Genomic DNA, 26,679 nt, shown 5'->3' on the forward strand with positions numbered 1-26,679 from the left:
GGAGAAGGGTACTGAGAGGAGGGATTTGTCCTGTGAGCGGACAAATTAATATGCATGATTATACAACTTAGTTAACAGGCCATTTTATAGCAAGTTACTTCCTCTGGGATAGTGAGTATTAACGAAGTGTTAAACCAATTCTTCCTTTATTCTTTCCAAGGACTACTTGGTTCTCTTTGTTTGGGATCCATATAGAACTTTACGGTATTTGTGGAATGTAAGAGCACTTGTAATGTAATGAGTATTAGAATAATTTTACTGTATCTGTCACCTTCTTATCACTCTGACACATTGAATTCCTTTCCCTCTTCACACTGCTATTGTAATGCATTTTACTACTACTAATCATTTCTATAGCACTACTAGATGCATGCAGTGCTGTACACATTATACGCAGGTACTTTCTCGGTTCCTACAGGACACACAATCTAAGTTTTTGTACCTGGGGCAATGGAGGGTTAAGTCCAAGGTCACAAGGAGCTACAGTGGGAACTGAACCCAGGCTGTCAGGATCAAAGCCCACCGCACTAACCATTAGGCTACTCCTCCTCTAATTGTGATTCACTTGTATTTTCTGGCAGAATATTCTGTTTGGACCTGAAGAAGGGCTGTTAATCCCAAAAGCTGGTCAAGAAATGTCTTCAATAAAAAGCTGTTACCTTATAATATTATTTTTGCTCGTTTGTTGACCTTTAATTTCTGTGAATTAAAGTGGAATAGCATGGCATCTGCATGTTATTTATAAAAATGGCCTGCAAAGAATTTTGGCTTTTGGAAAATGTATTTCCTTTAAGCTTGGTAAGATCTTCCTTCTCTATCATAAGCTTCACACCATACATTGTACAGATAAGTAAAGGCAGCTGATCTTTAGATGTAGCCAACGAGCCGCACGCTGCTAGGGAAGGCTTTCCGCAAGTCCATGTAGTAGTAGTATGTCCCAGAAACGCCAAAAAGACCATGATCAAGTATTTTACATCATATTCATTACAGATTTAATCATGAATTGATAATGAATGTGACAGTTCAGACTGGATGGACCGTTCAGGTCTATATCTTACTATGTCACTTACTATGATACTAAGGGCCCCTTTTACCAAGCTGCGGACAAAGGGGGTCTTTGCTGGTGTCGACATTTGTTTTTGATGCATTTATGCAGTAGCCTGTTCTCACATGCTAACTGCACATTAAGAACCCCATTAGTAAAAGGGCCCCTTTTGGGCTCATGTTCGAAAGAGAAGGATGCCCATCTTTTGACATAAATCGGAAGATGGGCGTCCTTCTCACAGGGTTGTCCAAATCGGTATAATCGAAAGCTGATTTTGGACATCTCCAACTGCTTTCCATCGCAAGGATGGCCAAAGTTCAATGGGGCTTATTGGAGGCGTAGCCAAGGCGGGACTTGGGCGTGCCTAACACTAGGACGTCCTCTACCCATAATCGAAAGAAACAAGGATGTCCCTGACAAACACTTGGACGACTTTACCTGGTCGTGCTTTTCTTACGACCAAGGCACAAAAAGGTGCCCAAAATGACCAGATGACCACCGGAGAGAATCGGGGATGACCTCCCCTTAGTACATAAGTACATAAGTACATAAGTAGTGCCATACTGGGAAAGACCAAAGGTCCATCTAGCCCAGCATCCTGTCACCGACAGTGGCCAATCCAGGTCAAGGGCACCTGGCACGCTCCCCAAACGTAAAAACATTCCAGACAAGTTATACCTAAAAATGCGGAATTTTTCCAAGTCCATTTAATAGCGGTCTATGGACTTGTCCTTTAGGAATCTATCTAACCCCTTTTTAAACTCCGTCAAGCTAACCGCCCTTACCACGTTCTCCGGCAACGAATTCCAGAGTCTAATTACACGTTGGGTGAAGAAAAATTTTCTCCGATTCGTTTTAAATTTACCACACTGTAGCTTCAACTCATGCCCTCTAGTCCTAGTATTTTTGGATAGCGTGAACAGTCGCTTCACATCCACCCGATCCATTCCACTCATTATTTTATACACTTCTATCATATCTCCCCTCAGCCGTCTCTTCTCCAAGCTGAAAAGCCCTAGCCTTCTCAGCCTCTCTTCGTAGGAAAGTCGTCCCATCCCCACTATCATTTTCGTCGCCCTTCGCTGTACCTTTTCCAATTCTACTATATCTTTTTTGAGATACGGAGACCAGTACTGAACACAATACTCCAGGTGCGGTCGCACCATGGAGCGATACAACGGCATTATAACATCTGCACACCTGGACTCCATACCCTTCCTAATAACACCCAACATTCTATTCGCTTTCCTAGCCGCAGCAGCACACTGAGCAGAAGGTTTCAGCGTATCATCGACGACGACACCCAGATCCCTTTCTTGATCCGTAACTCCTAACGCGGAACCTTGCAAGACGTAGCTATAATTCGGGTTCCTCTTACCCACATGCATCACTTTGCACTTGTCAACATTGAACTTCATCTGCCACTTGCACGCCCATTCTCCCAGTCTCGCAAGGTCCTCCTGTAATCGTTCACATTCCTCCTGCGACTTGACGACCCTGAATAATTTTGTGTCATCGGCGAATTTAATTACCTCACTAGTTATTCCCATCTCTAGGTCATTTATAAATACATTAAAAAGCAACGGACCCAGCACAGACCCCTGCGGGACCCCACTAACTACCCTCCTCCACTGAGAATACTGGCCACGCAATCCTACTCTCTGTTCCTATCTTTCAACCAGTTCTTAATCCATAATAATACTCTACCTCCGATTCCATGACTCTGCAATTTCTTCAGGAGTCTTTCGTGCGGCACTTTGTCAAACGCCTTCTGAAAATCCAGATATACAATATCAACCGGCTCCCCATTGTCCACATGTTTGCTTACCCCCTCAAAAAAATGCATTAGATTGGTGAGGCAAGACTTCCCTTCACTAAATCCGTGCTGACTTTGTCTCATCAGTCCATGTTTTTGTATATGCTCTGCAATTTTATTCTTAATAATAGCCTCCACCATCTTTCCCGGCACCGACGTCAGACTCACCGGTCTATAATTTCCCGGATCTCCTCTGGAACCCTTCTTAAAAATCGGAGTAACATTGGCTACCCTCCAGTCTTCCGGTACTACACTCGATTTTAGGGACAGATTGCATATTTCTAACAGTAGCTCCGCAAGTTCATTTTTTAGTTCTATTAATACTCTGGGATGAATACCATCAGGTCCCGGTGATTTACTACTCTTCAGCTTGCTGAACTGACCCATTACATCCTCCAAGGTTACAGAGAATTTGTTTAGTTTCTCCGACTCCCCCGCTTCAAATATTCTTTCCGGCACCGGTGTCCCCCCCAAATCCTCCTCAGTGAAGACCGAAGCAAAGAATTCATTTAATTTCTCCGCTACGGCTTTGTCCTCCTTGATCGCCCCTTTAACACCATTTTCGTCCAGCGGCCCAACCGACTCTTTGGCCGGTTTCCTGCTTTTAATGTATCTAAAAAAATTTTTACTATGTATTTTTGCTTCCAACGCTAATTTCTTCTCAAAGTCCTTTTTTGCCCTCCTTATCTCCGCTTTGCATTTGGCTTGGCATTCCTTATGATCTATCCTGTTACTTTCAGTTGGTTCTCTTCTCCACTTTCTGAAGGATTGTTTTTTGGCTCTAATGATTTCCTTTATCTTACTGTTTAGCCACGCCGGCTGACGTTTAGTCATTTTTCCCTTTTTTCTAATACGTGGAATATATTTGTCCTGAACCTCCAGGATGGTGTTTTTAAACAGCATCCACGCCTGATGCAAGTTTTTTACTCTGCGAGCTGCTCCTTTCAGTCTTTTTTTCACCATTTTTCTCATTTTGTCGTAATCACCTTTTCTATAGTTAAACGCTAGCGTACTTGATTTCCTAGTTTCACTTCCTTCAATGCCAATATCAAAACCGATCATATTATGATCACTGTTATCAAGCGGCCCTCGTATCGTTACCCCCTGCACTAGATCATGAGCACCACTAAGGACTAAGTCTAGTATTTTTCCTTCTCTTGTCGGCTCCTGAACTAGCTGTTCCATGAAGCTGTCCTTGATTTCATCAAGAAATCTTATGTCCCTTGCGTGTACAGATGTTACATTAACCCAGTCTATATGCGGGTAATTGAAATCCCCCATTATTATTGTGTTGCCCAGTTTGTTTGCGTCCCTGATTTCCTTTAACATTTCCGCATCCGTCTGTTCGTCCTGGCCAGGTGGACGGTAGTACACTCCTATCACTATCCTTTTCCCCTTTGCACATGGAATTTCAATCCACAGTGATTCCAAGGAGTGTTTTGTTTCCTGCAGAATTTTCAATCTATTTGATTCAAGGCTCTCGTTAATATACAATGCTACCCCTCCACCAATCCGATTCACCCTATCACTACGATATAATTTGTACCCCGGTATGACAGTGTCCCACTGGTTATCCTCCTTCCACCAGGTCTCAGAGATGCCTATTATATCTAATTTTTCATTTAGTGCAATATATTCCAACTCCCCCATCTTATTTCTTAGGCTCCTGGCATTCGCATATAGACATTTCAAACTATGTTTGTTGTTCCTAAGTACATCATGCTTAGTACTTGACAGTATTAATTGGCAATCTTTTGTCTGATTTTTATTGTTATTTAAAGATACCCGATCTACTACAATCTCTTTTGCAACCTCACTATCAGGATACTCTATCTTCCCTGTTATGGTGATATCTTTGAAAGATACCTTATCCCGAACCATGCTCTTTTGAGCGACTGTCGGCCTTCCCCCCATTTCTAGTTTAAAAGCTGCTCTATCTCCTTCTTAAACGCCGATGCCAGCAGCCTGGTCCCACTCTGGTTAAGATGGAGCCCATCCTTTCGGAATAGGCTCCCCCTTCCCCAGAATGTTGCCCAGTTCCTAACAAATCTAAAGCCCTCCTCCCTGCACCATCGTCTCATCCACGCATTGAGACTCTGGAGCTCTGCCTGTCTCTTGGGCCCTGCGCGTGGCACAGGTAGCATTTCAGAGAATGCTACCCTGGAGGATCTGGATTTCAGCCTTCTACCTAAGAGCCTAAATTTTGCTTCCAGAACCTCTCTCCCACATTTTCCTTACTCCCCCAATGGTCACTAATCCCCTCCCACCCTCAAAAAACATCTTTAAAAATATTTTGTGCCAGCCTCAGATGTCATACTCAGCTCCATCACAGCAGTATGCAGGTCCCTTGAGCAGTTTTAGTGGGTGCAACACACCACACACCTTAAAAAAATTTAAATGGAGAAGTTAACAATGGTGAAATGGCAGCAAAATCACAATTTAAACTTTGGAAATGTCTTACTTACCGATGGAAAATTGCAAGCAGAAAAACCAATGGAAAATCAAGCTGGAGGCAGTACTCGCCAGTAGCCTGTGATCGAAAAAACAAACAGAGCAGCAACGCGATTCTTACACGCCATGGACACACGCCTATGAGGTCACATGCGCACATGTGCATATTAGCCACACCGATACCGTGTGCTTTGCGAATGAATCTGTGTGCATGCGTTTCCTACTCTGCTACCGGGGATTGCAGCAGATTAGCGAAACTTTCATGCATCCGACTTTTGAATACCGCACCGAACATTTCTGAGGTGTTTTTTAGTGCATTCTTCGTTTTTTCAAATTCGGTAAGTTTTCAACGTGACTTTTATGTTTTCGATTTTTTAACGTTTGGTTGATGCATCTTGCTCAGAGTGAGATTACACCCTAGGAGTCCAGAAAGAAGCTCTTTTTTGTACATTGCAAGTGTTTTGATAAGTATGAGCAGGCTGAGATCACATTCATAATATTTATTTTATTTTATTTATTTAAAAATTTCTAATCCACATCATTTACAATTCTGAGCAGAGTACAAAAAACATAGATAAGCAATTTTCTTCAAATACCAATAAAAACCAACATACAACTTAAAAGTCACATTCAGTAATGTAAAACAAACTCATAAAAGTGAAAATTCTATATCACAGTGTAATGTCATTAAAATAACAATTTATCATTCTCACTATCTTACTCAACCAGGTCTTTAAGGCCTTTTTAAAATTGATCAAGTTAAAGTTGATCAACTTTCTGAGAAGTTCTGAGAGAAGAGGACATTTCTCTGGTAAGTAAACGCTACTTTGCTTTGTGCTTTGGGAACTTAAAGATTGGGGTTTAAAGGAGGAATTGTAGGTTAGTGTTAGGCAAAATTAAAAAGCAAATTTCAACAGCTAACAGAAAACAGCTAATCTCCATAGTCTTTTCCACTTAGTTTTAAAAGCTTTGTACCACAGCATTAACAGATAGAATCTAACAGCCACTGCAGGATCTAATTTAGTATTAAGGGTAAATAAAAAGAGAGAGAGAGAGGGAAAAGCAAGCAGGGCCTAGTTTAGTATTAAGGGAGGAATAAAAAGAGAGAAAAGCAAGCATCATTAACTAGTTGCCATAGAGGGGCATAATGGAAAGATCGTCCAAGTACGAATTAGGACGTTCTTACGAAAACGCCCCAAAATAGACCTGTATAATGGAAAAATAGTGTGGGCGTTTTTCGATAATCGATTATCCCTGTAAGAAAACAATCAAATGACGAGCGCATAAGCGTGACTAAATTGGGCGCCCTAAGATGGTCGATTATTGCAGGTGCAAACGACCAAATCACGTGGTGTGTAAAATAATGTACAAAGGTGTATCGCAAGTACAGTACATGTTGTTCATGCCATCCGGGTACGGAAATATATGAGGAACGCATATATGTGTCAACTACAGACATATCATGCTGCTCCACCCATACTTTCATCATATGTGCCCATCTGAATGTCCGGATCTGCATGCACTGTACACCTACTGAACATGCAGTAAATGCATATTGTGTATATGTGAAAAGGGTCGGGTGGGGTGCGTCATACTCATCTATATAAGGCACGTTTCACACTCCTGCAGGCATGTGCACGTCAAAGACGTCTATGCTTACGAGGGCGTCCACGTGCTGATAGGGGCCATATATGGAATGGTCATCCATATATGGAGCTGTGCATGAAACGACGTCCCTCACGCAAGGTCGTCTATATAAGGCACTTCTTTTCCAACACGTGGAAAAATGGCACAACGGCGAGAGCCGAATTTTGGAGAGGAGGAGAGTTTGCTGCTCGTCAGGCTGTGCCTAAGGCACCGGCACACCCTCTTCATACAGCACCACCACCTGCCCCCCAGGCTGCAGGCCATGCGAGCCTGGTCCCGCATCCGGGAAAGGTTACAAAGGTAAGGTTATGGCCCAACCCCCCTCCCCTCCTGTACCTACACATATAACAGCTCCGTCATCAATGTTACCAGCAGTAACTGGAGTGTCCATGCAAGGATCATGAGTAATATAGGAACATGCACAATCACTAATAATTTGTATGTTATTTAAACGACCACCATTCCCACATCCCTACACGAATGTATTTCGTTAGGTTAGTATCGTGACTATGCTATTAGTGTTATGTGAAAATTTCGTTAGTTATGTGAAGGCCACATTTTCCAACCCCTCTTTGCAGCCAGTGGGTTACAACGCCTCCGAATAGTGGAAGCATGAGACCAATGAAACCTATACCATACTTTATAACATGGTCATGATAACACATATAAAGTAGTTTAACAAGCATACATTATAATGTATACAAACGGTACTGTCTGGCATCATCTGCATAGGAACCAACTCGGTGGCTGCTGTGGGTGCTTGACCACCCCACCCCCAATATCAAATATGTATGGAGGGAGGGGTCATCTCCACTGGGGGTTCCACCCCCCAAAATGGTAAAAAGGTGGCTCCTATGATTCACTACCAATGGAGGTGCCCCCCCCCAACACTGTAGACCCTCTCTCTCTGGTATGTGAATAGCAAATGAATGTGTGCAGAGGACAAAAAGGACCAACACCCCTGACCCCTGCTCTACAAACTTATATCTTACAGACGCTTTGGAGTCCACCGGGACCTCGAGTCCCTAAGGAGGCGGTTCCGCCGGGTGAGGCGGGAGAGGCCCGACCTCATCCGGGCGGTGCGAAGGCACCTCAGGGCTCGCCGTAAGTATTCAAAAACAGGACACCTGTACACATTACTACATACATTTCATGAATAAAGCAAATGTGTTGTACAATATCACTTCCCATGTGCCTAATAGCCACCTAGTAATACCATATCTGTCCCAGATCAAGGATGCAGGTTGCAGGGGTTCTCCCATGAGCGTGCTTGCAACGTCCGACCATCCCCCCGAGATGAATGAGATGATATGCCACACTTTACTATTCCCCTTATTGTGGTGGCTGATTACTGTGTCCTGGTACAGCTGCCTGAGGCCCTACTTTTACTGCATGTTATGGCCTAAATCACATAAAAGAATTGTGCTCAACACCCTTCCCACTGCCCCCCCCCCCCCAATAACTCCTACAACAACTGCCCATCAACCCCTCGTTGCATCTCACAATGCAAACATGCTGGTCAGCAATGAATTTGGTATGGCCACATGTCCTGTGTGGTGTGTGTCAGAGGAGGGTCCAGGGTTCTGTTTCATGTCATCTGATGCAGCTCATTCCCCATGGGCATAGGCTACGCCTTACCATACCCTGCCCCATCCCCTGCCTCATGCCACCCAGCTACTGCACTATGCAAGCCATGGTGTATGCACTGATCTCAATCACACTCCTTTTACATACACAGGGCTCCACCAGCAGGAAGCTGAGCGGCAGGATGAGGAGGGCCACCACCTCCAGGAGGAGGAGGAGGAGGAGGAGGAGCAGGAGGAGGAGGAGGAGGAGCAGGAGGAGCAGGAGAAGGGGCACATGGAGGAGGAGGAGGAGCAGCAGCCAGGCCAGGAGGCGGGCCACCAGGAAGAAGAGGAGGAGGAGGACTCGGAGGAGAGAGTCCTCATCATAGATGAGGATCTGGACATTCATGAGGATCCCTCCCCACCTGCAGCTCCGTATCAGGCCTCTCCCTCCCCACATGCAGCGCCATCGCCTGGCCCACCTCCATCCCCTGGGCCAGCTTCTGTGTCCCCTGGCCCACCTCCATCCCCTGGGCCAGCTTCTGTGTCCCCTGGCCCACCTCCATCCCCTGGGCCATCTTCCGTGTCCCCTGGCCCACCTCCAGCCTTTGGCCCGGCTACTGTAGTGCGCCTCCTGCAGCAGCTGGTAGATGGCCAGCACCAGCTTATAGTTGGCCAGCAACAGCTGCTGCAGGAGGTGACAGCCCTACGGCAGGGCAATGAGCAGCTCCAGGGCCCACTAAGGGTACTGCTGGGGCTGCTCATTGCCCTGCTACAGAGGGCCTTACTAAGAGGGCGTGGCCGCCCTTAATTTAAATAGGGGGGGCCTGTTGGGGGTGTGGGGAGTGGGTGGGGGAGGGAATTGTTGGGGTTGTGTGTGTGGGGGGAGGGAAATGTTGGGGTTGTGTGTGTGGGGGGAGGGAAATGTTGGGGGTTCTGTGGGGGGTGGGGGAGGGAATTGTTGGGGTTGTGTGTGTGGGGGGAGGGAAATGTTGGGGGTTCTGTGGGGGGTGGGGGAGGGAATTGTTGGGGTTGTGTGGGGAGTTGTGGGGGGGGAGGAGGGCATTGTTGGGGTTTATTTTGTAGGGGTGGGGGTGGGGGGAAATACATGTTTTGTTACAATATAACTATCAGTGTGTGTGTGTGTGTTTGTCTCCCTTGTGCATTACATATCACCAAATGGTGCTGTTGAGTTGAGAGGAAGGAGGCAGCAATATGCATAGCATTAAATGTGCTGTGTGAATGAGAAGGTGATGTATGTCTGAGAATGTTGGCCATACAGAACGCCACCTGTTCATTCCAACCTGCATGGCCATATGTGCAGGGGGGTTGGGCCGGGGAGGCTGGATGGATATTTGTGTTCATGAATAAAAATGGCCAGCCAGCATCTCTCTCTCCCTTCCTCCCTCCCCTCCACCATACTGACCCACAATACAGAGTGCCATCAATAAGAGATTAATAGTGTACCACGTGTGATCTGCTAGGTACACACTTCCACATAACTCCAGGTACCACATACAAAGTGTTTGCTGTCTGATGGACACATATCCTTACCCACAAGCCACATTGGTGGGGGGGGGGGGGGGGGGGGGCGGCCAAGAAGGACCTACAAACAGCTGGCTCATATTTTCACATTGAATACATCAGCTATGGTATATAATGCTGAGGAGCAAAAGGGAAACAATGGGAAACCCAATAGATGGATGGTTACTTCATCACAGTTGCAATGTAATACTTGTGTTAGGGAAGGGCACAAATAAAAATGGTGCTCATTATTTGCAGCTGTGATGACACTTTCTCCAGTAGTTGATCAAGGTGTGTTACATTCAAGTATTCTGGGTTTGTGTCAAACTTTGTCTCTGAAGTGACTTGCCTTAGGTGGGATTTGAACCAGCAACCTTATGATTATAAGGCTGGTGCTCTAACCACTAGGCCACAGCAGCCACCAGGTTTTAGCCACCACCAGTTACTTTGGGTTGGTACCTGTACACACACCCCTCTCCCTCACCACCACGTCATAGGCCTCAGTGGCACTACCTGTAGCCACCTCGATCATTTTGTCCAGGCTACCGATTAAAAACAATGTAATGTGCATGTTCCCTACCCTACTACCTATGGAGCAATTTAGGAAGGTGTTCCATAATGTGCTATACACATCCATTGCATTAATCATTCTCCCCTCCCCCGCCTATGGACCTTGAGAATGGGTGGCCACTTCATAAATGGGGACTGGGGTACACCACATAAACAAGGAAGATGGAAGCTACCGGGAACCAATACAGCACCTCCAACTGCTGGCCCACACCACTGAGGACCTGCCAACCCCACAGTACAGTGCACAGGAACCTGGTGAAAAGAGAGCTACCTAACATCTGACTCCAGACTACATACATACAGTGAATGCACACTCCTTGACTATGAGCACAAAGAGAAGAGGTGGCAGACAAACGAGAGCTTACCATGAACGTCTGTTTCAAGACTGTGTAGTGCGCCTTTTATCTTCGGGAACATTAGCTGCACATCTCCCTGATTGAAATGACCCTTACCGAGGGGTGCTTGATTTGGGGTGAGTGTAGCAAATTCGTGGCCCCCACACACTGCCTGCTACAACCAGGCAGAGAGAATGGGAGAAAGGAAGGGAGCATCAGGGGATGTGGAAGAGAGGAAACGGAAGGCGTGGTGGCTGAGGGCCAACAATAATCCCCCCCCCCCTAAATACACAGGTGTACCCAAGCATACATTGCTAAACACATACCTTCATATAAGTGAGGGTAAAACCCTGTAAATGATTATTACGAACAACCGGCAAGGTCTAAGTGCAGGGAATGGCAGGTAAAATGGCAATGAAGAAAGGGAAGGCAGGTGGAGACGCCCATACTTATCTACTCATAATCGAAACCATGTGTTCCTAATCGCTATCTGAGCTGGGCACGCTTAGGAATTATGTGTATAATTGAAAAACAAACGCCCATATCAGAATCGCCTATTCCCCCGTCTCAATGGGCGTTCTTGGCGCCTATATAAACGCCCACTCCGTATTTTCGAAAACCCCATTGGTACAATGCCACCACGCATGCCGCCGACCCGGAAGGGTAATTTTGTCGATGCAGAGGTGGAGCTCCTGGTGCATGAAATTGTACAGCGGCACCGGAGTCTGTTTGCTCCCACAGGGCAGAGGCTGGCAGCAACAGTAAAGCAGCGCGAATGGGAGGCAGTACGGGACAGCCTGAATGCTGTCTTCCATGCTGGAAGAGACGTGGAGGACTGCAAGAGGAAGTGGCGGAAGCTGAGGAGGGATGTTCGGAGGAAGGCGGGGGCCAATCCCCCAGGCAATGACACTGCCAACCTTACACCCATGGAGCTGATGGTGTACTCCCTCCTACCCCAGGAGGGCATCCACGGGATTGGCTCCCTGGACACCTCGGGCCAGGCTGAGGACTCAGGTAGGTGTTTCATTATGCAGTTGGGGTATCTGTTGTGCTGCAGTACACTTGTGTTATAGAAGTTGGGGTCAGGGGGAGGGAGGTGAGGAGTGGGGGGGCAGGAGGAGGGAGGTAGGTGGGGGGGGGAGTATCTCTGGCTGTCTTTATGTATATTAACAGGCCACCTTTATGATGCTGTTGTGACCTGGTAACCCCTACTCACTAGCTCTCTACCCTTACTCCCTATCCCTACCGTTGTCATTGGGTTTCCTCTTACTTGTCCTGTGTGCCCATATTTATAGAATTAATTGTAAGCTCTATTTGAGTAGTGGTAGTGGTCATGTGTGTTATAGGAGCAAGCAGACAGGGTGGGTGCTGTGTGTGTGTGTGAGCACCCCCAATATTGAGGAAAGATCATGTAGCTGTGCAGGGAGGAGTGTTGGTCACTGGGCTTAGCACCCCCAATACTACTTTCCAGTTGGCTCCTATGGGTGTGTGTAGGTTACTACTGTGGCAGAACTCTGGGGGCCGTCCTTCCCTACTACTCCCTCCTATTTTCCCATTACCAAACTGTGCCTAGTTCCTCCTGTGACCTCTGTGCTCTACTGAGTGTGGGCCACATGCATTCAACTGAAGGAGCCTGTAATGGGGGTCATAAAGCAGTTCTATGCAGTTTAGCAAGTCAGTAGTAACACAACACATGCTGCAATGTTGTTCATTTTAACAATTATACAACTAACAGCTTGAGCACAACGTTGTGAGTGGTGTCCTTCTCTTGGTTGCTCATCCACCACCTCTACCCAGCTGCCTGCGGGCCTCTCTCTTTCGTACCCGTGTCAATTCCATTCCTCCTCACCATCTCTTTGCTGGGTCATCAGGTTGGGGGACATACCAATGTATATGAATGCTGAAAGACAAAAGTGGGTTATTTGCACCAACACTATTCCTCACTCTTGTGCTATACAGGTGAAGACTCAGAGGAGGCTGGCCCTAGTGGCCTGCAAGGCCAACGCCCTACACCATCCGTCCAGCCTCAACCTCCACAGCCTGCAGCACCAGCAGTCCAGCCTCCACCACCTGCACCAGCTGTGCATCCTCCGCGTCCACCACCACCTGCACCAGCTGTCCAGCCTCTACCACCACCAGCTGTCCAGCCTCTGCCACCACCACCACCACCACCTGCACCAGCTGTCCAGCCTCTGCCACCACCACCACCACCACCTGCACCAGCTGTCCAGCCTCTGCCACCACCACCACCAGCTGCACAGCCTCTGCCACCACCACCACCACCACCACCACCTGCACCAGCAGAGGCTGCACCTCCAGCACCGGAGGACTTTGGTGAGGAGGAGGAGGGCCCAGCTCCCCGCCAGAGGCCATCCGGCCAAAGGAGGCAACTCCTGCGGCTGGCCACGGAACTACTCCGCCACAACGTGCGCTTGGAGGAGTACCGCCAGCAGAAACTGGAGCTGCAGCGCCAAGCACTGGAGGCACAGCAGCGAGCACACCAGGAACTCCTCCAGGCGCAACGTGAAGGCCACCAGGAGGTGCTCCAGCAACTGAGATGGCTGGAGCAGAGCATCCAACACCTGCGCCCTCAGGGCACCGTGCCTACTCCAGCCCCCGTGCTGCTGGAGCAGCCCCTGCCATCAACATCCTCCTCCTCCACTGACCACCAGCAACCACCAGCTAAGAGGTGGGCATTGCGATCCTCAGCCTCTGCACCCACTCCTGCAGCACCCGCCAAATCTGCTGCTCCCATTCTGGGTCCTGTGGCCAGACCACTAGAACCAAGAAGGTGGCCCGATTTCCACGGTGCAGCCGAAGCCGCAGGCTGCCGTGGGGATAGGGAAGAGGACACTGGGAGCAGCAGCTCAGAAGAGACTTCCCATGCAGCACCAGCTGCAAAGGAAGGGCGTGGGAGGGGTAGGAGGGGACGGGGGAAGGGAAGGGGAAAATGATGGGACATGCTGTAGGGTGAGGGTTGGTGGGAGGGGGGTGGGTGTGGGAGGGGGGTGGTGGGGTGGTGGTGGTGGGCTTGAACAAACACATATGCACTGTATGTAAAAAATAAATGTTCACTTACATTCACCTAAAACTTGTTTCAATGAGTCTTTGTCTTGCTCTTACGCCAAGCTGGTAGGCATTGAGCTCTGCTCTGTGGGCTGGGGGTGGAGGGGGCTCCTCTTCCAGCTCATCTGGGGCCTCTTCTGGTGGTGGCTGTGGCTCCTCTGGGAGAGGCTGTCCTCTGCGCTGGGCCAAATTGTGTAACATACAGCACGCCACAAAGATCTTGACCACCTTTTCTGGACTGTAGAGCAGCTCTCCTCCAGACCGGTCCAGACAGCGGAAGCGGTTTTTCAATAAACCAAAGGTGCGCTCAATGATCTCCCGGGTGCTGCGATGTTTCCTGTTGTAGGTTTCTTCTGGCCATGGTTGTGGGTGGATCAGGGGGGGTCATAAGCCATGTCCTCTGCGGGTAGCCTCGGTCACCTTTGCAGAAAAGCAGAATGAGATAGATGAGTGTGTATCGCTTGGAGCAGGTACAGGGCGGGCGGGGGGATTTGGATAGTGGGTTGTGGTGGAGGAAGCCAGGGCGGAGGGTTGCCCAGTGGAGGAGGTCTAGTATGGGTGGTACATGCATGTTGCACTTACCTAGTAGCCATCCACCAATGAACTCCCCTCGCTGGAACCTGCGGAAGATGCCCGAGTGCTGTAGGATGTAGGCATCGTGGCTGGAGCCGGGGTACCTGGCACACACGTCTAATATCTCCCCCTGGGCATCACATACAACTTGCATGTTCATAGAATGAAATGCCTTCCTATTTCTGTAGGTGGCTTCGTGTGCCCGGGGGGGTCTGAGGGCTACGTGTGTGCAGTCTATCACACCGATGACCGAGGGGAATCTAGCAACAGCATAGAAGGCGGCCATGTTGTTGTGCAGGGCCTGGGGGGTGGTGGGGAAAGTGATGTAGTGTGAGGTGTGAGTTATGAAGGCATCCAGGAACTGGGTGAGACAGTGTGAAATAGAAGCCTGGGTGAGGCCTGTGTTAGCAGCTAATACGGATTGAAAACTGCCAGTGGCCAGGACAGAGAGAGCGGAAGTGATTTTGAGGTGGGCAGGGATGGGGTTATTCCTACGTGTCTGGGGCTGAAGGAGGGGTGTCAGCTGCTCACACAGCTGACGAATAGTGGCCCTATCAAACCTGAACCTTGTTAGACACTGCTGGTCAGTGAGTTGTAGGAAGGTGGTGCGGGGCCTAAACACTCGGGGCCGTGAATACCTCCTGCGGTGGGTGGCCTCTTCGTGTAGCATGTATGCCACAAGTGCATTAAGTGCATCCATATACCCACCACCAGTGCAAGTATTAGGACTAGTAGTCAAACAGCAACACACACAGATCTGTCACTGCCAGCCACCACGCCCTCTGGCCACTCACTCGCCAAACAGTACAGGCACACAGAGACAAACGGAGGTCAGAGAATAGAGTATACACGTGGGAAGAGTGAATGGGGAGGGATAGAGGGATGGGAAGGGGGCGATGGAGCAAAGGAGTAGGAGTAAGGAACGGTGAAAGGGTATGACACAAAAAGAGGCAGGGCACACAGACGACCGTCACAGGTACTCAACACGCTCGGCTTTCTCTCTGCAACCACCACTTCAGCTCTTCCACCAACAATATCGCCACTCTCCAACTACACACAATCGCTAATGGGTCTAAAGACGCTTTCCCCCTTGCTCTGGTCGCTTTTATTTCGGGTCCATCATATTACGCCCATCTTCCCGCTCAACCAGAGCCATTTCGCTATTCGTTATACGTTGTACCCGTCCACGTCGTATCACCGCCCCTAACACGCCCCCGACACGCCTCTTATTTGGGCGTTTTTATGTCCACGTACGAGCGACACGGACGCACTGAAACATTGCTTTCGATTATATGGATTTACTCGTTTTTGTGAGATTAACGTCCATCTCCCGATTTAGGTCGGAACTTGGGCGTTTTTCTCGTTCGATTATAAGCAGGATAGTGTATAAACCCTTTCCCCACAGTTTTAAACTGAACTTTTCTCTAGAAATAGGCATTTTCCCCATAGTTTTAAAATGAAACCTTTTCTAGAGGTAGGAACTCCTTTGTTCTAAACGGCAGTTATTTTTCTTTTCCTTGGCTGCTGGAGAGTTAGCTCATCCAGTGACCTAGTTTTAAACTGAAACCTTTTCTAGAGGTAGGAATTCCTTTGTTCTAAATGGCAGTTATTTTTCTTTTCCTTGGCTGCTGAAGAGTTAGCTCATCCAGTGACCTAGTTTTAAACTGAAACCTTTTCTAGAGGTAGGAACTCCTTTGTTCTAAATGGCAGTTATTTTTCTTTTCCTTGGCTGCTGAAGAGTTAGCTCATCCAGTGACCTAGTTTTAAACTGAAACCTTTTCTAGAGGTAGGAACTCCTTTGTTCTAAACGGCAGTTATTTTTCTTTTCCTTGGCTGCTGGAGAGTTAGCTCATCCAGTGACCTCAATTAAGTGATAATTAAGGGTGGGGGAAGTAGAATACTTGCATAGGTTGCTGAATGAGCTTAAAAGAGCCTGTTCAAAAGAGGCCCCTTAGATTCAAAAGTATATAAAGAGGAAAGGTCCCACTGAACTTTCTTTCTGAGAAGTTCTGAGAGAAGAGGACATTTCTCTGGTAAGTGAACGCTACTTTGCTTTGTGCTTTGGGAACTTAAAGATTGGGGTTTAAAGGAGGAATTGTAGGTTAGTGTTAGGCAAAATTAAAAAGCAAATTTCAACAGCTAACAGCTAATCTCCATAGTCTTTTCCACTTAGTTTTAAAAGCTTTGTACCACAGCATTAACAGATAGAATCTAACAGCCACTGCAGGATCTAATTTAGTATTCCCCCCCCACCCCTAGGACAACTCCTCATTTATAGTCAGTTATTGTAATTAGGGTAACAAGCAAGGAGTGCTCTTATAGAGTTTTAAATACATTTCATCACCATCTAAGAAGGAAATACTAAATAAATCATACAATATACTATATAAAGTAAAAGACACTTTTATATTAGGCTAATATCCTTAATACTGTAGCAAGTTTTAAATTATTGAAAAACTCAAAAACACTAATATGGAGTCAGCAGTCCAGCAGCGAGAGGGGTGCTATCCAGTCTTTTGCATTGAGTGTCACATTTATGATTATCTCCCAGTTGGTGAGATGTCATATGTTTGCGCCCGATGCAAAGAGCTCCTAGCTCTTAGAGAACGTGTCCGTTCTCTTGAGGCTAGAGTAGCCGACTTGGTGGAGCTGAGGGAGACAGAGAGGTACATAGAGGAGACCTACAGGGATGTTGTAGAGAAGTCCCACCTCCAGTCTAGTAGCCCTTGTGCTACCTTGGAGGAGGCAGGTCTCCTAGAAGGAGAGCATCACCCTGGTGAAATAGGAAGTACTCCTGTAGCCAGGACCTGCCCACCAGGGGATGTACTATCCTCTCGCACCGAGGATATGTCTCCAAGTGCTGCCCGGGAGGGAAAGGTTAGGACAGCTGTTGTAGTTGGTGATTCGATCATTAGGCATATAGATAGCTGGGTGGCTGGTGGACGTGAGGATCGCCTGGTGCGAAGGTGGAGGACCTCTCGCGTCACCTAGATAGGATTTTAGATAGTGCTGGGGAGGAGTCCGCTGTCTTGGTACATGTGGGTACCAATGACCTAGGAAAATGTGGGAGAGAGGTTCTGGAAGCCAAATTTAGGCTCTTAGGTAGAAAGCTCAAATCCAGATCCTCTAGGGTAGCATTTTCTGAAATGCTACCTGTTCCACGTGCAGGGCCCAAGAGACAGGCAGAGCTCCAGAGTCTCAATGCGTGGATGAGACGATGGTGCAGGGAGGAGGGTTTTAGATTTGTTAGGAACTGGGCAACATTCTGGGGAAGGGGGAGCCTATTCCGAAAGGATGGGCTCCACCTTAACCAGGGTGGGACCAGGCTGCTGGCGTCAGCATTTAAAAAGGAGATAGAGCATCTTTTAAACTAGAAATGGGGGGAAGGCCGACAGTCGCTCTTTTGAGCGCATGGTTCGGGAAAAGATATCTTGCAAAGATACCTCACAAACAGGGAAGATAGGGTTTCTGGATAGTGAGGTTGCACAACAGACCGTGGTAGACCAGGTGCCCTTAAATACAACTAAAGATCAGACAAAAGATGTCAAATCAATAGTGTCAGGTACTAAGCATCATGCAAATAAGAACAACAAACATACTCTGAAATGTCTATATGCAAATGCTAGGAGTCTAAGAAATAAGATGGGAGAGTTGGAATATATTGCACTAAACAAAAAATTGGATATAATAGGCATTACTGAGACCTGGTGGAAGGAGGATAACCAGTGGGACAGTGTCATACCGGGGTACAAAGTATATCGTAGTGATAGGGTGGACCGGACTGGTGGAGGGGTAGCATTGTATATTAACGAGAGCCTTGACTCAGAAAGATTACAAATTCAGCAGGACACAAATCACACCTTTGAAACATTGTGGGTTGAAATTCCATGTATAAAAGGGAAAAAAAACGGTGATAGGAGTGTACTACCGTCCGCCTCGCCAGGATGAACAGGTAGACACAGAAATGATAAAAGAAATCAGAGATGCAAACAAAATGGGCAATGTGATAATAATGGGTGACTTCAATTATCCAAATATAGACTGGGTAAATGTAACATCGGGACACACTACAGAGATACAATTCCTTGATGAAATCAAGGACAGCTTTATGGAGCAACTGGTGCAGGAGCCGACGAGAGAAGGAAAAATTCTAGACTTGGTCCTTAGAGGAGCGCATGATCTGGTGAGGGACGTTATGGTACTGGGGCCACTTGATAACAGTGACCATAATATGATCAGTTTAGATATCGACCTTGAAGTAACTGTACACAGAAAGTCAAATACGTTAGCGTTTAACTTTAAAAAAGGAGACTATGATAAAATGAGAAGAACGGTAAAAAAAAAACTTAGGGGGGCAACTGAGAGAGTAAAAACTGTACAACAGGCGTAGACGCTGTTCAAAAATACCATCCTGGAGGCCCAGGCCATACATATTCTGCGAATTAGAAAAGAAAGACGGAACTCCAAAAGACAGCCGGCCTGGTTGAAAAGTGAGGTGAAGGAAGCTATTAGGGCTAAAAGAAACGCCTTCAGAAAATGGAAGAAGGAACCGTCTGAAAATAACAAGAAGCAGCATAAGGAGTGTCAAAGCAAATGCAAGGCGCAGATAAAGAAGGCCAAGAGGGATTACGAAAAAAAGATAGCATTAGAGGCAAAAGAACATAGTAAAACATTTTTTCGGTATATTAAAAGCAGGAAGCCAGCAAAAGAATCGGTTGGGCCGCTGGATGACCGAGGGGTAAAAGGGGCGATCAAGGAAGACAAAGACGTAGCGGAGAGACTGAATGAATTCTTTGCTTCGGTCTTCACCGAGGAAGATTTGGGGGGATACCGGTGTCGGAAATGGTATTTCAAGCGGATGAGTCGGAGAAACTTACTGACTTCACGGTAAACCTTAAGGACATAATGGGGCAGTTCGGCAAACTGAAGAGTAGCAAATCTCCTGGACCGGATGGTATTCATCCTAGAGTACTGATAGAACTGAAAAATGAGCTTGTGGAGCTACTGCTAGTGATATGCAACTTATCCTTAAAATCGAGCGTGGTACCGGAAGATTGGAGGGTGGCCAATGTAACGCCCATTTTTAAAAAAGGCTCCAGGGGAGATCCGGGAAATTATAGACCGGTGAGTCTGACGTCGGTGCCGGGGAAAATGGTAGAGGCTATTATTAAAAACAAAATTACAGAGCACATCCGAGGACATGGATTACTGAGACCGAGTCAGCACGGCTTTTGTGTGGGGAAATCTTGCCTGACCAATTTACTTCAATTCTTTGAAACAGTAAACAAACATGTGGACAAAGGGGAGCCGGTTGATATTGTGTATCTGGATTTTCAAAAGGCGTTTGACAAGGTACCTCATGAAAGGCTACAGAGGAAATTGGAGGGTCATGGGATAGGAGGAAATGTCCTATTGTGGATTAAAAACTGGTTGAAGGATAGGAAACAGAGAGTGGGGTTAAATGGGCAGTATTCACAATGGAGAAGGGTAGTTAGTGGGGTTCCTCAGGGGTCTGTGCTAGGACCGCTGCTTTTTAATATATTTATAAATGATTTAGAGATGGGAGTAACTAGCGAGGTAATTAAATTTGCTGATGACACAAAGTTATTCAAAGTCGTTAACTCGCGACAGGATTGTGAAAAATTACAAGAGGACCTTACGAGACTGGGAGACTGGGTGGCTAAATGGCAGATGACGTTTAATGTGAGCAAGTGCAAGGTGATGCATGTGGGAAAAAAGAACCTGAATTATAGCTACGTCATGCAAGGTTCCACGTTAGGAGTTACGGACCAAGAAAGGGATCTGGGTGTCGTCGTCGATAACACACTGAAACCTTCTGCTCAGTGTGCTGCTGCGGCTCGGAAAGCGAATAGAATGTTGGGTATTATTAGGAAAGGTATGGAAAACAGGTGTGAGGATGTTATAATGCCGTTGTATCGCTCCATGGTGCGACCGCACCTTGAGTATTGTGTTCAATTCTGGTCGCCGCATCTCAAGAAAGATATAGTACAATTGGAAAAGGTGCAGCGAAGGGCGACTAAAATGATAGCGGGGATGGGACGACTTCCCTATGAAGAAAGACTAAGGAGGCTAGGGCTATTCAGCTTGGAGAAGAGACGGCTGAGGGGAGACATGATAGAGGTATATAAAATAATGAGTGGAGTGGAACAGGTGGATGTGAAGCGTCTGTTCACGCTTTCCAAAAATACTAGGACTAGGGGGCATGTGATTAAATTACAGTGTAGTAAATTTAAAACAAATCGGAGAAAATTTTTCTTCACCCAACGTGTAATTAAACTCTGGAATTCATTGCCGGAAAATGTGGTGAAGGTGGTTAGCTTAGCAGAGTTTAAAAAGGGGTTGGACGGTTTCCTAAAGGACAAGTCCATAAACCGCTACTAAACGGACTTGGAAAAATCCAAAATCCCAGGAATAACATGTATAGAATGTTTGTACGTTTGGGAAGCTTGCCAGGTGCCCTTGGCCTGGATTGGCCGCTGTCGTGGACAAGATGCTGGGCTCGATGGACCCTTGGTCTTTTCCCAGTATGGCATTACTTATGTACTTATATTGGGGCCTGATTTCTAGCTGTGGTAAAAGGGGCCCTATGCTGTTATATTGGGGCCTGATTTCTAGCTGCGGTAAAAGGGGCCCTACGTTAGCGGCAGTGGTGGATTTTGCTACGTACCAGGGCCTCTTTTACCGCAGCTGGTAAAAAGGAAAAAAAAAAAAAGAAATGGCCATGCAGTAAGATCGTACTTTTCGTGCAACCATTTTGGGGTGGCGATAAGGGCTCCTGCGCTAACCTGGTGGTAACTGGGTAGCACGTGATACTGCCCGATTACGCTGTGCTTCAAAATCGGGTCTGATTTTCTGTAGCACTGGAATGGCACACACTGGTAGGAGAACTACTGCCAGCACCCGAATTGGGCAGACAGTAGTTCTGGGTTGCTGCGTGGCATTCCCTTTTCCACATGGCAACCCTTTAGTAAAAGAGCTACTTAATGATCTGATCTCTCGAGGCAATGCATTCCACAAGTTTGGTCCTACAAGAATGCACCAAATCAGAACCAAATAGGAGACATCAAGTCTAGGAAAATAAGTTATAAAAATACCACTTTTACTACTGGCACAGTTAAAACATCACCGTCAGCACTTTAATTCGTATTTGACCTTTCTAATGATTGTTTTTAAGGAAGTTTTTGGGCCTCATTGCTCATCGTTGGCATTACAAATGACCATTACTCAGTAGCAAAGATATGAAGAGTGATAAACAAATACAGAGAATTTAAGAATAGCATCAAATATATCTTATGATCAACTCCCCTTTGTATTTATATTTTATTTGCCCTAATATGAACTCTTTGAAATCCCATTCCAACTAACAGCCTGTAATTTGATTATTCTCTTGTCCAGGTTTTTGTGTTTGCATGTTAGGGGCTTCATAGTTCATTGTAAAGTCTTCAGACAGCAACAAGTCATAAAGGACAGGTTGAACCAGTCCTGATTTTACATCCATTCTCTTTCTCCCCATTACATCTCTGCACTTGTAGGTAGAATTTCCCAGGATGAACAAGATTAAGTCCATCAATGCAGTGGGAAATACAATCACCTATCTTTTATGGTATAGAGCTAGCTGCTCACTGTGTCTTACATATGTATAATTTACTGGAATACTGTATCTGGGGTCTTCCTTTGCAGAGCAACCAGTGATACCATTAATGAGCATCCCTTGGGAGTTTGTGCAGGATGCAGGCCTTGTGTACCCAGAACTAGCAGCTTTTTGAAGATCTGGTGCTATCAGGGCCAGCCCAATGATGTCTGATTATCTAGATGAACTTTCACCATGCACCCCACCACCAGGGTGGCTCAAGGCCCTTCCCCCTCATGTTCAACATCTCCTCTTCCCATCCCTACCCCCTTGTGTCTAGCATTTCATTTTCTCTACCCTTTACCCATGTCCAGCATCTCCCCTTTCCTTCTCCTACCTGTGTACAGTATCTCCCTTTCCCATCCTCAACCCTTCATGTCCAACATCTTTCTTCCCTACCTCTACCTGTGTCCAGCATCTCCCCTTCTCTATCCCTCTATAGTTCAATATTTCCATTATCTTCCCTTTCCAATATCTTCCCTTCTCTTCTCTCCCCCCTCCCTTCCAGTCAGGTGCTAGAATCACTTATTCAGAGTGGGTGGGCCATGGCAGGCCTTGAATGTATGCATCTGCTCACGATCTTGTGCCCTCCAATCTCACTTTGTTTTAGCGCTGCTGATGACTGCTGTACTGGCACTGGCAGTGCTCCCAGATTTGCATAGCGCTGCACAGATGCTTAGTCCACCTAGTGGTAGGACCGGTCCTGCTAGAATCATAAGAAAGAGAGAGGTACCTGTAGGAAGTCCAGAAATGACTTTGATTGTGAAAACCGGCATCACGCCTGGAAACTTCATCAGACGCACAATTTCATTTACGTTAAACACACTTTTGGGCTTTGATGTGCCTGGAGGATGGAAAGGCTCACAGCTTTAAGTCTGTTTACATTCCATTACTGCAGATTAAGGTTTGCACATTCTTGTGATACTTAGCAAATAATTTTATAAGGGACTTCAAGTTTTACATATTCTTGGCATCTGATTTTACAAGATATACACATAGGTATTCTTGGAGTGAAGAGTAGATGGAATGGAAACAGGATTATTGTATGTATTATTTATGTATTAGAATTTATCTTCTGCCTTTTTGAAGAAATTCACCCATGGCAGTGTACAACAAGATCAATCTGGACATAGGCAATAATTGATATCAACAGAACAAAATATTCAAATAACAGTACATATTGAGGTTATTTCTATAAATGGCGCCAAACTTTAGGCACTGGGATGATGCGCTCTGAGCGCATTATAGAATACTAGCATAAATTTGCACTTTCATGCCTAACTATAGGTGCACGAACTTATGCCATGTCAAAGGTGCTTATCTATTGGCAGTTTGTCATATAACATGCGCGAATAACTCATAGGCATACCCTCCCTGTCCATGCCCTTCCCATAGCCATGGTCCCCCTACATGATACTTTTAAAATAGTGACTAAGGTCAGTTGTGTGTGCAGCTGCCAATTGTTGCCAATGAATGCCAGTTAACACCAATTTAAGACAATAATTGTCCAATTAACAGCCAACTTTGCATGTTATGGGCCAGATTCTATATATGGTGCCTAAAACATCAACTAAGCATGTTCTATAAATGATGCCTAGATTTAGGTGCAATATAAAAAATACACTTAGTCGCTATCCCAGCGCCTAAAACTATGCGCCTCCATTTACACCAATGAAAATGTGGTGTAAATCCCTTCGTGCTGGACCATATTATATAACTACAAGCAAAAAAGCCCGTTTTGGAACAAATGAAATGGGCCCTAGGAAGGCTGTCACCTAAGTGTTTTCTCTTCTCTCTCCCCTGCCCTCCCCTCCATGCCGAGCGATTCACCCCTGCCCTCCTCTGCCCTCCCATCCCATCTCATCCATGTCCAGCGATCCTCCCCTCCCCTCCACTCCATACCTGAGATTGCAGCGGCGGCAGGCTTGACTCGACTCCCGTCGCCTCCAGCCTTCCCTTGCCTTCCCTCTCAGTGTCCCGACCTCCTCTGATGTCATTTTTATCTTTCCGTGAGGGCGGGACACAGAGGGAAGGGAATGCTGGAGGCCAGCTGACGTAAGCTCATTAGCATACGGTTACGAACCCAGCCAGCCAGCCATCCAGGGACGCAGATTGACCAATTATATAGAGAGATGTGTGTAAATTTTGGCATGCCCATGAAACGCCCATTTCCCTGCCCACTGCCATGCCCCTTTTGAACTCCACACATTAGAATTTAGGCACAGTTCATTATAGAATTTATGGGCATAAATTCTAATTATTGCCAATTAATGCTCATTATTGCTTGTTAAGTGATGTTATCAACACTGATTAGCTTGTTAAGCCAATTAAGTTATGTATGTTGTTATAGAATATGCTTAGATTTCAGCATGGAACACTAGGGGGGGTCTTTTACTAAGGCGCACTCACGTTTTTGGCATGTACTAAAACTGAGCGTGTGCTAAACATTAGAGATGCCAATGCATTCCTATCGGCATCTCTAACGTTTAGCGCGCACCCAATTTTAGCACGCACCAAAAACGTAAGTGCATCTTAGTAAAAGACCCCCTAGGCACACCATATAGAATCTGGCAGATTATGCTACTTACAATGTCATAACAATACACAATAAAACATCTTAATAGCATAGAGGGGCATAATCTAACGCGAACGCCTATCTCCATGGGCATCTATGTTCGAAAACGGGTACGTGAAGAGGTGGGACAGACCCTATTTTCGAAAAAATGGACGTTTTTCAGCTGGGCATTTGTTTTTTTAGCGATAATGGAAACTAAAAATGCCCAGCTAAAAAACGTCCTAATCCAAGCCATTTGGTCATGGGAGAGGCCACGATTCATAGTACACTCGCCCCCCTGACATGCCAGGACACCAACTGGGCACCCTAGAGGTCAGTGCGGTGGACTTCAGACAACGCTCCCACATGCATAGCTCCCTTACCACGGGTGCTGAGCACCCAACCCCCCTCCCCCAAAACCCACTACCCACAAATGTACAACACTACCATAGCTCTTAGGGGTGAAGGGGGCACCTACATGTGGGTACAGTGGGTTTTGGAGACCTCCCATTTACCAGCACAAGTGTTACAGGTAGGGGGGATGGGCCTGGGTCCACCTGCCTGAAGTGCACTGCGGTACCCACTAAAAGTGCTCCAGGGACCTGCATACACGCAGGCCTCTAGGACTCGTTGCTGCTATATAACATTGGCACGCCCGTTGACACCTGAAGACTAATCTCTCCGAAAACGTCTTTTATTGGAATAAGCACGCTTACTCACAGTTAACTGCAGATCAGAGGTTGTGCCCCACTGGCGAGTCTCCCTGGTACTGAGATTAGCAGTAGGTCAGAGCTGGCAGAATGGTGTACAATGCCCTCTTTCAGCCACATTCAAGGTAAGAACTAAGTTCTATAACGTGGCTAACACGTGAAAGGGATCTAAAACTGGCTTACAAAAATGGCCACTACCTCATGGACTACCGGAAACAAGACAGGGCACACTCTGACCTAGTACGCAGGGGGAAAAGCACCATGGGAGTAGAGCCTACCAACTACCAACATCGTGAGCATTTGCCACAAGCTAGTGGAATCACAGAGACCAATACCCTACACCCACCACAATGCATTGCTGATGTGACTCTGCAGTGCCCTTAACAGAAAAGGTATCACACTCACCCGAGAGCCACATCAGAACCAGGGAAAGGCTGTCAGAGGATAGAACACATTCTGCTGTCATGGAGGTGGGTACGGCATTTGAGGCTGGCATACAGGCTGGAAAAAAAGTTTGTAAAGTGGGGTTTTTTTGGTGGGAGGGGGTTAGTGACCACTGGGGGAGTCCGGGGAGGTCATCGCTGATTCCCTCCAGTGGTCATCTGGTCAGTTGGGGCACTTTTTTTGGACTTGTTCGTGAAAAAAAAGGGTCCACAAAAAGTGACCAAAAATTGTGGTAAAAACGCCTTTTTTTTCGATTATCAGCTAAAGACGCCCATCTCTCCTCAGCCGATAACCACGCCCCAGTTCTGCCTTCACCACGCCTCTGATACGCTCCCATCAACTTTACCCGTTTCTGCGACAGATTGCAGTTGGAAACGCCCAAAATCAGCTTTCGATTATACCGATTTGGGCGCCGACGGGAAAAAGATGTCCATCTCCCAATTTGGGTCGCAATATAGGCGTTTTTCTCTTTCAATTATAAGCAGGATAGGGTGTAAGTGAAGTGGAGCATATAGACAAATAAGATAGAGGAGTTAGACAGAGAATAAAAAGACTAACTTAAAGAAAGTTGCATGGAAATGGGTAGGAGTGGATAAGCAAACACTTTAAAAATGTATACACATGTACGTAATTACATCTGCCTCACAGCAAATGGAAATGTGAATGTAACTCAGTAGCAGCTCTGTGCTATCAACAGGTTAGCCGTATGTCTGCTTACTTTCCTTGGG

General features: G+C 46.6%; 1 protein-coding gene across 1 annotated transcript in view; it reads right to left on the reverse strand.

Annotated features, from left to right (window-relative positions):
• The window catches only part of SLC22A18 (solute carrier family 22 member 18), a 206,015-nt gene that overhangs the window by 158,091 nt on the left and 21,245 nt on the right, over nt 1–26,679 (reverse strand). Inside the window, exon 4 of the mRNA XM_030201121.1 lies at nt 22,977–23,087. Within this exon, the coding sequence (XP_030056981.1) occupies nt 22,977–23,087 (111 nt within the window). The remainder of the gene's footprint in view (nt 1–22,976; nt 23,088–26,679) is intronic.

This window comes from Microcaecilia unicolor, chromosome 4, assembly GCF_901765095.1.
Source record: "Microcaecilia unicolor chromosome 4, aMicUni1.1, whole genome shotgun sequence".
Taxonomy (NCBI): Eukaryota; Metazoa; Chordata; class Amphibia; order Gymnophiona; family Siphonopidae; genus Microcaecilia; species Microcaecilia unicolor.